The sequence below is a fragment of the Amblyraja radiata genome, chromosome 10 (assembly GCF_010909765.2).
Source record: "Amblyraja radiata isolate CabotCenter1 chromosome 10, sAmbRad1.1.pri, whole genome shotgun sequence".
Lineage (NCBI taxonomy): Eukaryota > Metazoa > Chordata > Chondrichthyes > Rajiformes > Rajidae > Amblyraja > Amblyraja radiata.
This window is the reverse complement of record NC_045965.1, coordinates 34645613-34658910: the sequence shown is the minus strand read 5'-3', so window position 1 is coordinate 34658910 and position 13298 is coordinate 34645613. Positions and strand designations below refer to the sequence as shown.

Below are 13298 nucleotides of genomic sequence, written 5' to 3'. Positions count from 1 at the left end.
CTGGCATAAACAGGCCATTAATCATATATTAACTGAGAAGAGAACTTTACTTAATAATGTACTGAATATAACAAGCACATAAGCTAAAAGTAATCAGAAGTGCTACCACTTATCCTTTAAAATTCAGCAATTGCAAAAGGACATAAATGTAAGTCTTTGCCAGAACTCATCGGAGGTCATACGCTTCAGGTTGAAACGCTCTTTCTTCTTAGCACATTTTTTGGTTTTCCTATCCAGTTTATATATTATTTGTTTTTCCCTCTGCCTCAATCTATTCTTACTGGTTAATCAGAAGCAGAATGATATAGTTATTGAAAAATCCAATTATTTAGCAAATGTAATCAAACAATCATAGTCAACGTAAAACCTGAGTATTGAGAATAAAACGGGGAATAGAATATCCTGCCTCTAAATTTGCTTTGAACATCTGCAATATTTTTGTGCACTGTATGACATGACTTGGAACTAATGGTAACATTATTTCAAGTCTAATTTATTGAAAAGCACTGTAGGAGCCCTCAATGGCACATCAGAAATAAAAGAGTTTAGCCCAACTGTGTGGCATATTGAATTTTTTTCATACATTGCAAATTGGCTGTGCTCTGTGGAGCACCAGCTGGAAGCAGTGTACAAAACCCATGTGTTCACCTTTAATGTACTGCAGCCTACAGTAAGAAAACCCACTGAATGTGATGTCATATCAAGCTGCTTGACACTTAATACCCTCTAAGATCTTCCACTTTCTGTGGCCGTGTTGTATACCATCTAAATTTATGAGGTGAATATAATCATTTAATATATCTTTTCTTATTGCAAGCTGAGTATCTTTATGATCGATGGCCGCAAGTTTAGAAAATCTGGTAAATCTGTCTGAAATGGTGTCAGTCAACTTGGAGAACTGGGTTCAGCTTCTGTGGAGCAGCAGTGCTGCCAGCAAGTGATTGCTATGAGAGAAATGGAAGCAGCCGTCTCTCTGGAGGCTGAGCCTGGCACCGTTTTCTGACGAACATTCACAGTCACAACTGGTGAGAACGAGGAGTGCCATCTGCAAACTGTAAATCCTGAACATTTACTCAATCTGCTGCATCGTGCTGACAATAGAGAGTTCATAAAATCAAAGCCACCTCACAAATGAAAGAGGAGACTTGCATTTTACCAATTAAATTAAGCTAATTCATCACTAACACAGCTGAGGCTTTGTTCGCGGGTGACAATATATGAATTTTGCTCTCTCTATTCTCTCCTCACCTCTCCTTCTCTCAATTTCTATAGGTGATATTGTCGTACTCACCAAACCTGTAACTTTAACAGAGGGTGACAGGGTCACCTTGACGACAGATGTTCTCATGGCAACAGATGGCACTGGCAAACCCAAAGAGCTGTTGTACGCCATCTCTCTGCCACCTGCACATGGTCAGATCGAGTACATCAATTATCCTGGATTGGCCATTTCCAGTTTCAGCCAGTTGGAGGTTGCAGCCCAGAAGGTCTGCTACAACCATGACAACAGTCGTGATGCCAGCACGGATGGATTCCGGTGAGGGGGGCCCTATTCTGCTATACTCTGGCTTTCATAACAAGAGCAGTGTAAAGCAAAGCACAATACACTGATCATGACTGAGGATTTTAAAAACATTTTCGGGCAGTGTATGTTTAGCAACCTTAGCAAATCTCAAAATTAGCATCGTATCATGGGTGGTATATAATGAAAATGTACATAAGTATAATCCTTGAAACTGTTTCCAAAATCATTGTGTTTGATTTTGTTATCATTGTGTAGTCCTGCAGGAAATCACATTTGCCCTTCCAAAATCATCTCTAATCCTCTGAAATATCACAAGCAATATTTGACAATCCTATAGATAAGTCGAACTGAATACTTTTGTCAGAGATGACTGATCACTCGGAGTTCAAAGGGCACACAGAGTATACATTTATATCTATGGATAATTTAATCTATATTTAATTGCTTTCAATAGGGGGACATTTGTGTTAATCATGTCGGGTTCATTAACAGTGATTATGGAGATCTAAAATGTGGATTATTATTCAATATATCCAAATGTTACAACTCAATTTCTGCTTTATCTTGGGAAAATAAGTTGTTTTATTAAAATATAGGACCTGAGTTTTTGACTATGATGAAATAGATGTTTTTCATGAATGTTTATCACTTTTTATAGCTGGTACCTTCTGGCATAATCTAGTGCCAAAGCCCAGCTCCCTATCAGCTTTGCTATAATTCATTCTCAGCATTTGGAAGTGATCTGGTTCCAGGTGATTTATTAAATTACTTTTTATTGTGCGACTCCTAACTTGTCCATCTGTTCGGTAGCTCCTAACTCGCAATCTGTCTGTACTTTGCAGAAAGACAAACTGTCAAGGCCTGTTCATGCACCAACACTTGACAATTCTCTTTCAGATTAGATTAATACCAATTGTGACGGATTCTAAAGCTTGAAAAGAGATGCAAAAAAAAAATTTCTTATTAGCGCTTGTTGGAGCACTGATCAATTTTGACAGACACAGGCTGGGTGCAAGAGATAGAGAATAATTCATTTTAATAAAAAAACATAGATACAATGGGTGCACACACTATGCTTTATGAAATTTCAAAGGAACCTGCATCAAAATGTCTAAAAGATTACAGGATAATCCTGTTATCGACAATTAGGGTGTGCTTGGGCATTGGTCGTAAAGAAAGATGGATATTTCTATTTGTGAGTAGGCAGAACAATGTCCAGAAAAACAACCACAGATGATGGATGCAGATGATTAACAAAATGACTACCCTTGGCACAGACATTTGAATTTAAAGTGAAAACCTTTTCATCAGGATTGATTGGGATAATTATACTAAAAAATGAGAACTCCTAACAGATGTCGTTATCTTACGGTAGAATTACATCCGTTCTCATTCAAACTCTTCTTTCCCACAGATTTTTTGTCAGCAACGGAATGGCTGTTAAAAACAGCTCCATGAAGTTTAACATTGAGCGCACTGACCGTATGCTGCCCACTCTAGTTAATAATAAAGGACTGCAGTTGCCAGATGGAGCCATGATGGTCATCCCTCCTGATAACCTTCAACTTACAGATCCAGACACACTCCTGATAAATTTAACTTACATTATTATACAGCCTCCTCAGCATGGCAATCTATATTTAAGGGGTGATATTCTTTCCCAGGACCGCTTCACTCAGCTGAACGTGAACAATTTGGACATTTCCTACAAGCACAATGTTGGGCCCTATGAGTTTGACAATTTTACATTCATAGCTTCTGATGGAACCAATCATGGGTTTTTAGTCAATGGCCAGATGAGAGAGAAGTCAGTTATATTCAGCATACAGGTACGTGGCTATCATTTGGACACAGCTTCTGACTCTAATAAAACAAACTGATCAGTTGTGTAGTCAGGTCATTTCCATTTATTTTTTTCTTTAGCTAATGTTTTATATTTTATTACAATAAATTGCAAACTGCAGTGACAGTGGATAAATCAAATTAGTTTTGAAGAAATTGAGCATATGCATAATATGAGTTCAATTGAGTTATAACAGTTGTACTAAAGTACAACAATTAGATCTTATTTCATTAATTTACTTAGATCTTTATTTAATACTTGAAAATAGTCCTCATTTTTAAATCTCATAAAAAAATCTTCCTTGTGTTTAATAATTTGTATTTATTGCCATTTAGATGTCATTAATGCTTTTACAGGAAACAATGTCTCCATTCCAGCAATTTTCTATCTTCTATCTTGTAGCCCTGTATTGATTCAAGCTCAAAATATGACTATATGTTAAACGCAATTTAGTTTAAAAATCTCTTCAGACCAAATAGTGCAATTTCTAACCAATATATGTTCACCTAACCATAAATGAAGAAACTTAACAAATTAAGAATTTTAATGTAATTTAAAAAAATATATATTTCTTGACAAAGTCTAATAATAAACAGTTGACAAAAGAAGCAAAGAGAAATTGAAGACAATTTGTTTTTAAGCAATGAGTCGTTATGATCTGAAATGTATGCCATGAAAGGTTTTTGGAAGCCTATTTAGTACCACTTTTCAAATTGAATTCAAATGTATGTTTGAAAGGAAAACATTCGTAAGGGTACAGCCAGGAAGTGGGAATTAATTGGATAGCCCATTCACAGAGCCAACACAGATACATTGGGCTGAATGGCTTCCTTTTGCTTTTAATATTTTAATGATTTAAAGACCAGATATTAATAAACAAAAAACATGTTCCTTTCAAGATGCCAGTGAGACATCTATCACCATTCTTTAGTATGTCCTGTGCAACTGCAATGACAAATATTCTGTCACACATACTCACACAAATGAACAAAAATAAACACAGGATCTGTACATTAATGAGTATAGCATTTGTGCAAATGAATTTTAGAAGCATTATTTTGGTCCAAATTTATCTCAATAGAGACATTAATTCTTATTCCAATATATGCCAAAAATGATTGATCATTTTACAGATCTACAATTTAATAACCAGATTTATTCATTTTGAACTAGACCTAATTAAGCAGTTGAATTGTCATGAAATGGAACATTACTTTTCTCGATTATTTTCTTTTTCAAGTGAATTACAGTGCTTAGGGACTTTCATTCAGTTCTAAAAATGAAAACTATTATAGGGCTTTTTAAGACGGAATCTAGGAGGAATTGATGGGGCTGTCCCACTGTACGAGCTAATTCCAGAGTTCTCCCAAGTTTCACCTGATTCAAACTCAGAGAATTACGGTAATAGCCGCTCGTAGGTACTCGGGGCTCTCGTGGACATTTTTCAACATGTTGAAAAATCTTCATGAGTCTTCCCGAGCTTACTGCGTTTCCCAAGTACCTGCCGTTAGAGTTACGAGCCGCTAAGAGATGTCCAGAGCTCTGACGTACCCACTACGTACATTCTACGTGCTTACCACGAGTTTGATTTTTTTTAAACTCAGGAGAGCTCTTGAATTAGCTCACACCGTGGGACAGCCCCATGAGGATAATTTGATTTTAAAGAAATCACAAGGATTAGTTGCAAAAAAGTACTAAAAGCTGTTCAGAGTTTGCATGTCTATTCAAAGTTAAAATGTTTGGTGTTGCCACACTAATCAAGAAATTGATGTTCTAGTAAACCTATTTAATGCTGTAACCAGTACTTTTCAAAAGAAGGAGTTAATTTATTTTCTTTTTTTAAACTTTTAAACTACTTTACGTTTGTGAATTTGCTTAATTAAGAACATCACCCATTGGGAATGCTAATATACTCCAATAAAGGCTTTAATGTAAATTAATAGGAAGTATCCATAAAACCGTGAATCACACACAAATAATTGCTGCTTTAACATTCCATTAAATTAACTCATTGTGCACTGCCAAAGAAAGCCAGTCAGCTGAATGTGTCTGGATTGGTTCTGTGTATGGGTTATCTCCATGTCCCACTTCCATACTTCTTGTCTATATTACTTAAATATTTTCATTTCATACCTATGTTCAATTCAAATTTGAAAATATTGGCAAAATCCTTTCCATATATTTCAGATCATAATGACTCTTGCTTGACAACAAATTGTTCTCAATGCTTCTTTGGCTTTTATGCCATGTGTCTGTTATTGGTCTTTGTCAACAAATATTATGTTTTCAAAAATGACATCAAATTCTTTATTTGTTCCACCTTTATTGATTACACCTTTTCTGGTTAGACATTATTAATCATTATAAACCGTATGCAATGTCCCTTCCATTGGTAAATGCAGTACAAAATATATCTTTTAAAATCTCTAATTCCACAATTGCCACAGGAGAGGCCATTTTTAGCCTTTTGACGCTGTGTTGATCCCTCTGATACTTGGGTGGGGAGAGGGGAAGGAGGGGTCAAAAAGGGATTGTTTGTATGGGTAAAGTGGGCTCTTTGATAGCACATCTTTTCTCACTGTTTCCATGTGTCAAGAGCATAGAGTCAAATTTACATAATATTTAATGGTACAGGAGGTCATTTATGGAAGTTTGAAACACTTATTTTAAACCAGTGAGGGGGATCTCCCAACATAGCAAGACCAATTTCTTAGTTCACATCTCGGTTCTGTCATGTACGAGGCTGACATGGAAGTTGAGGATTTCACCTGACTGGCATCAGAGCCACACCTAGCAGACTGTTGAAACTCACCAGGATATTGTATATTTCAATAATGTGTACTGAGAAACAGAAGTGAGTAGCTAAGGTACAATAGTGCAATGTTGCAAAGAGTAAGTGATAAAGGAAAATGAAGAAATGGTGTTAAAGGTGTGTAGGCACAATGTTAATGTATAGTGGATATATCACAATTCCACAGGCAGAATAGTGACTATGAATTAAATCTCATCATTATAATATAAAATTTGAAAATGGATACAATGCTACCATCAGTAAGATTATTGTAATGACATAAAACTCAACTGGTACATCAAATGTTCCTTAAAGAACATAAGCTTTCCACATATTGTACATAAATGCCAGTTTGTGGTCAATTCTTAACTGAACTCTGAAACCATTTAATAAATCATCTTGCAAAACACAAAGTGCTGGGAGAACTCTGAGGCTGAGCACCATCCAAGGAAGGAATGAACAGATAACATTTTGGGTCTTCTTCTGACCTCCTCTGACCCACTGAATTCTTCCCGCACTTTGTGTTTTGCTCAAGATTCCAGAATCTGCAGTTCCTTGCGTATCTAATACATCAGTTAGCTGCATCTAACTCCAATTGCAGTAGTTCAAGAAGTACCACGTCACTGCCAGTGGGTTCTGCTAATTGAAGATGGGAAATAATTGTTAGCCATAAGTTCCAAGCAATCCCTTGTAAGGGACAGAACATCTAACTATCCCATAATGGACCTGTCCACTTGCGCAACTTTTTCAACGACTGCCGGGACCCATCATAGGTCGTTGCAGGTCGGCAAAAATTTTCAACATGTTGAAAATTTAGCGGCGACCAAAAAGACGCTACAACTCTTTGGGTGACTGAGGAGATGACTCACGACCATACAGGCGACACCCTGGTGACAAGTCGCGGGGTGAAGCCACTATGGTCGTGAGTAGTCGCCCAAAGAGTCGTACCTTGTTCTGGTCGCCGCTGGATTTTCAGCATGTTGAAAATTGTCGGCAACCTGTAATGACCTATGACGGGTACCGGCAGTCGCCGAAAAAGTCGCGTAAGTGGGACAGGCCCATAAAGGTAATGCCTACTCTTCAGGATGAATAAGGTGATTGCAGTTCAAATATGAGATTGAAGGAGGTTCCCAGGAAAATTAGTTTCATTGCAGACATTAACATGATGTAGATCCAGATAGATGAGAGAAAATGAAAGATGACAACAGAATGTAGAAAAACAGGAGAGAAAATTTAGAACAGCAAGGGGATAGTCATTTTATCAATCGTAATAAAGGTTGAGGTTACAACCTAGCTGGAGGATTGCAGTTCAATAGTAAGAGGGTGCAATAAATTACTAGCGGTTTAACTGAGTTCATTTCAGTGTCCATTTTCATGCCTTATTTTGTCTTTTTTTAATTGTAATTTGAATCTAACTTCAAGAATATATCTATTAACAAAGCATTATATACTTACGGCAAATGTATTTATTGATATAAACAGAAAATGTTAATAGATGTGAATATGTGGATGGTTTGTAAATTAAAATAATTTGGCCATCAATCACATCTAAAAAGGAACAATATGCAAAATATGAAAGTTAGTAATTTAAAATTGTCTCTTAAATAATCACACTTTTGAAACAAAGTAAACATATTTCATTTTCCATTTTTTTTAGTTCATCATCATTCACCTATAATATTTGTTACTATATTATTTATTTATGTAAGATCACAGACACATTCAATACAAATGGTAATCGCTAGAATTATGTAAATATTTGTGTCACAGACCTGCATAACGACTACAATGATAAAATACATATTTATCTCATTTAACACCAATTTCTCACGTAATAAACCTAAAAGTAAGTGACTGGAAAAAACGTTGGTTTCCTATCCAGAGGGAGCGTGTTTAGTACCTACATGGGTTAATTAAGCAGGTGCTGATGCAGTCTGAATTGAAAAAACATGTTTGGCAAAATTCCAAGTGAATGTTCCCGTATAAATTAACTCTGTGAATCCCAAGAGCCCTAATGCAAAGGTTGCAATACCACTTTAAATGTGAATGTAGTTTAACTCAACAAAGTGTGCCTTTCAGTAGCTACATCAATCTGATGTCCCAATAATCGCCTTCTGAGAAGCTGCGTATTAACATTGCTAAATGTCCCTGTACTGCCCCTTATTTCACTTATCTCTCCCAGTAATGAAGGCATTGACCTGTGCTTGATCACTAATTAAAATAAAGTGCCAGGTTGAACTCCCTGGTGTGCACTATATCAGAGTCAATGTGGTGTGAAGCACCGGATAGTAATAAAAAAAAATCAATGGATGCATTTATATGGTCATAGAACATAGAGTTATATAGCATGGTCCTTCAGCCCAACACATGCTGACCAAGGTGCCTACCTGTGCTGGCCCCATTTGCCTGCATTAGGCCAACATTCCTTTAAACTGTTCCTGTCCATGTACCTGCCAAACCTTCTTTTAAATGTTGTAATTGTTCCCATCTGTACTACATCTGTATTTGCCAATCCATTCACCTTTTAAATCTTTTCTCTCACCTTAAACTTATGTCCTCTAGTGGAAAAAGACTGTGGCTATTCAGCTTATATATGCCCTTCATATTTTAATATATCTCTATTTCTAATACCTCTCGGTCTCTTACACTCCAGGGAAAACAGTCCCAGCCTATCCAGCCTCACTTTATACCTCAAACCATCCAATCCTGGCACCATCCTTACGAATCTATTCTGCACTCTTTCCAACTTAATAATATCCTTACATTAGTATCTCGACCAGAACTGCGTGTCCAGTTGCTTGGTGAGTGCGGGATTGCTGTAAAACATTTCCATGAGGAATGGGGATGGGGTTGGGAGGGCAAGATTGGAGCAGTTGCATTTTGTGTCTCAGGATGTTTTCTGCTAAGTCCAACATCATATGCACCTGTATTTAATCTTTTACCTTTCATGAAGTTAAATATGATGTACATGAAGGCCTCAGCCTGTGGTTTCAAAGGACTTAAAAAGCTACGAGCATCGCGTATACATTATTGTCTTTGAAATGAAGGCTGATTACACCTTGACATTCATTGTCCAAGCAGCAGTTTAATGCAGTGAAGGGTGCCTTCCTGTAGCCAAATCAATCAGTTGTTCTAATAATCATTGAGAATCTCCAAACACTGAAATATGTCTTGCCTCCTCCTATTGTGGGGAACCAACATTAACTCTACATGTGACTGCAACCAACTAGCATTAGGAAAGGTATTTGAATAGGATTTGCAACGGAGAATACTGGCCTGTTTTCCCACACTCTTGCATATTTTTGTAATATTATTTGATTATTCTCGTGCCTTAGCTCCCCTGCTGTTGAAATCCCAACCCATCCCTAGTTATATTTGGACCTGATTAATCCATGTGATGGCTCTCCGCATCCAATCTCCACAAACATGATGCCATGCAAACATTAGCAGCTTGTGTTGTAAGTGATTTGATTTTCACGTCAAGTCGAGTTTATTATCATTTGCACAAGTATGGTGATGTACAGGTACAACGGAAAATCTTGCTTGCAGCTGCATCATAGGCACATAAACTCAGCCAACACACAAAAACAAATGACATATTACTGTATGAGAATTGCAGATAACATTTTTAAAAGAAAGTTACTAACACCATATGATTTGCAGGTGGAATATGTTGACGAGACTCCTCCCTTCATCTTGATTAAGCAAAGCCCAACTACAGTCGATAAGCTAAGAGATGGACGATTTGGTATCTATATCACTGCACGCCACTTAAAAGTTTCAGACACGGGCAGCAAAGATGAAGACTTGATCTACACAGTTCTCCGCCCACCTTATTATGGATATCTGGAAAACATAAATACAGGTACAGGCATTCGAAGAACATTCAAAGAATGAAAAGTGGGGAATCTTTAAAATTATGCAATGATTATGGCAGTATTATTTACAGCTAGTAATGTTATTATAATGTCATATTCCACATTCAGCTGCCGATTTGATGATTTTATTTTCAAACACGTCATTGTCTCATGATGTGAAAGATGGAAAGTATTAACGTTATAGCAGTTTATTCTGTATTTCAATATACAGGCCAGATAAACTCAATCATGTTAGCGTGGTCCAATGCCAGATTTTTGCCCGATGCTCCAAAAATCTCTGATGGATGAAAGAACGGGCTTCTCTTTGATCAGATGTTTCCAAATAGAAGAGCTGGACTGCTAACACAGTATTAAGGCTCTAATTTTCTTTTTAATTCCTAGATATTTTTGTTGTTTTGTTTTCTCTCCCCATGAAATAGCACTTCCTTATTTTATAAGGTTACGGCAAATGCCAATAATGCCTTTGGGATTATGGGGCTGGGATTTATTCGGTATGATTTGCATCATTCCCCATATTGAAATTAGACTTTCTCCATTTTAAGGGAGATTGCAGCACGCCAAAAATATTGGTGCCAGACTGTTTTCGGCAAACAATACGCCGGCAATGATCCAACAGTTCTCCTGCATCACTTGCACCAACTCTGCAGAATGGAAAATATAAATTCCTTATTTTACAACAAATTTGTTAATAAATTGTGCTAATGCCTCTTTTCCCAGTAACACTGAAGAGATTTTAATTTTAGGAGAATACATTCGAGGCACATTCACCCAGAGAGATGTGGACAGGCGTGCAGTTCGCTATATAATCAATCCCTCGATAGATTTGACATCTGACAGCTTTGAGTTCAAAATATCTGATGCCGCCCGAAATTCTAATGTCCCAGAAATGTAAGTGCATGATATGCTTGATCATCCAAAGAAACCACATTCTCTAGAGCAGGTACAGGCTTTTGATTTTTCAACAAAACAGAATATTGTTTATAAAAATAGCAGAGCCGAATTTGATTTATGAATGTGATTTCTTTACCTTTTCACAAGTCACAATTAACATTACATAAATTAGAGTTCTGAAACATCAGAATATAAGCAAGCATGCCCTATCAATAGTCGAGAAGATCTATAATATCTGCAACCCATAGAGATTGTGTTTGACTGTGCTTACTACTGAAGGTATATACCTGCGAGAGTTGACTGGTCAATTCTTAAAGGGATCCATACAGATGTTCAGCATTGACATTTGCGCAGAGAAATTATGTGAATTATTTGAAATAGACGGCTGAAAGGAATAAAGATGCCAATGAGGATATAATCCGACCCAAAGAATAACACCCAGGCACTGCAGTAAAATAAGGTTTTCATTTTGAGGGCAGAAGCACCGTCTTCAGATCTAATTTGTTGGAAGATATACAGAGGTCATCGGACTAGATTTACTTTAGACTTTCGAGATACAGTGCAGAACTAGGCCCTTCAGCCCACCGAGACCGCGCCGAACAACGATCACCCCATATACTAAAACTGTCCTACACACTAGGGACAATTTACAATTTAAAAAAAAGCCAATTAACCTACAAACCTGCACATCGTTGGAGTTAGGGAGGAAACCGGAGCACCCGGAAAAAACCCATGCAGTCATAGAAACATAGAAACATAGAAAATAGGTGCAGGAGTAGGCCATTCGGCCCTTCGAGTCTGCACTGCCATTCAATGTGATCATGGCTGATCATCAAACTCAGTGTCCTGTACCTGCCTTCTCTCCATACCCCCTGATCCCTTAAGCCACAAGGGCCACATCTAACTCCCTCTTAAATATAGCCAATGAACTGGCCTCAACTGCTTTCTGTGGCAGAGAATTCCACAGATTCACCACTCGCTGTTTGTGAAAAAAAAAATTCTCATCTCGGTCCTAAAAGACTTCCCCCTTATCCTTAAACTGTGACCTCTTGTTCTGGACTTCCCCAACATCGGGAATAATTTTCTTGCATCTAGCCTGTCCAACCCCTTAAGAATTTTGTACATTTCTATAAGATTCCCCCCTCAATCTTCTAAATACTAGCGAGTACAAGCCAAGTCTATCCAGTCTTTCTTCATATGAAAGTCCTGCCATCCCAGGAATCAGTCTGGTGAACCTTCTCTGTACTCCCTCTATGGTAAGAATGTATTTCCTCAGACTTGGAGACCAAAACTGTACACAATACTCCAGGTGTGGTGCCCAGATGATGGTGCCATCTTTATGAGGCAGCAACTCATGCAATACTCCAGGTGTGGTCTCACCAAGACCCTGTACAACTGCAGTAGAACCTCCCTGCTCCAATACTCAAATCCTTTTGCTATGAATGCTAACATACCATTCGCTTTCTTCACTGCCTGCTGCACCTGCATGCCTACTTTCAATGACTGGTGTACCATGACACCCAGGTCTCGTTGCATCTCCCCTTTTCCTAATCGGCTACCATTCAGATATTAGTCTACTTTCCTGTTCTTGCCACCAAAGTGGATAACCTCACATTTATCTACATTATACTGCATCTGCCATGCATTTTCCCACTCACCCAACCTATCCAAGGCACCTTGAAGCCTCCTAGCATTCTCCTCACAGCCAAAACTGCCCCCCAGCTTCGTGTCATCCACAAACCTGGAGATGTTGCATTCAATTCCCTTGTCCAAATCATTAATATATATTGTAAATAGCTGGGGTCCCAGCACTGAGCCTTGCAGTACCCCACTAGTCACTGCCTGCCATTGTGAAAAGGATCCGTTTACTCCTAGTCTTTGCTTCCTGTCTGCCAGCCAGTTCTCTATCCACATCAATAGTGAACCCCCAATACCGTGTGCTTTAAGTTTGCATACTAATCTCTTATGTGGGACTTGTCGAAAGCCTTCTGAAAGTCCAGATATAACACATCCACTGGTTCTCCCTTATCCACTCTACTAGTTACATCCTCGAAAAATTCTATATGATTCGTCAGACATGATTTACCTTTCATAAATCCATGCTGACTTTGTCCAATGATTTCACCACTTTCCAAATGTGCTGCTATCCCATCTTTAATAACTGACTCTAGCATTTCCCCCACTACCGATGTTGGACTAACTGGATTGTAATTCCCCGTTTTCTCTCTCCCTCCCTTTTTAAAAAGTGGGGTTACATTAGCTACCCTCCAATCCTCAGGAACTACTCCAGAATCTAAAGAGTTTTGAAAAATTATCACTAATGCATCCACTATTTCTGGGGCTACTTCCTTAAGCACTCTGGGATGCCTT

General features: G+C 37.9%; 1 protein-coding gene across 1 annotated transcript in view; it reads left to right on the top strand.

Annotated features, from left to right (window-relative positions):
* The window catches only part of LOC116977779 (FRAS1-related extracellular matrix protein 1-like), a 161810-nt gene that overhangs the window by 115512 nt on the left and 33000 nt on the right, over positions 1 to 13298 (top strand). The window contains exons 24-27 of the mRNA XM_033028527.1: positions 1273 to 1537; positions 2940 to 3354; positions 9823 to 10024; positions 10781 to 10925. Coding sequence (XP_032884418.1) covers positions 1273 to 1537; positions 2940 to 3354; positions 9823 to 10024; positions 10781 to 10925 — 1027 coding nt within the window. The remainder of the gene's footprint in view (positions 1 to 1272; positions 1538 to 2939; positions 3355 to 9822; positions 10025 to 10780; positions 10926 to 13298) is intronic.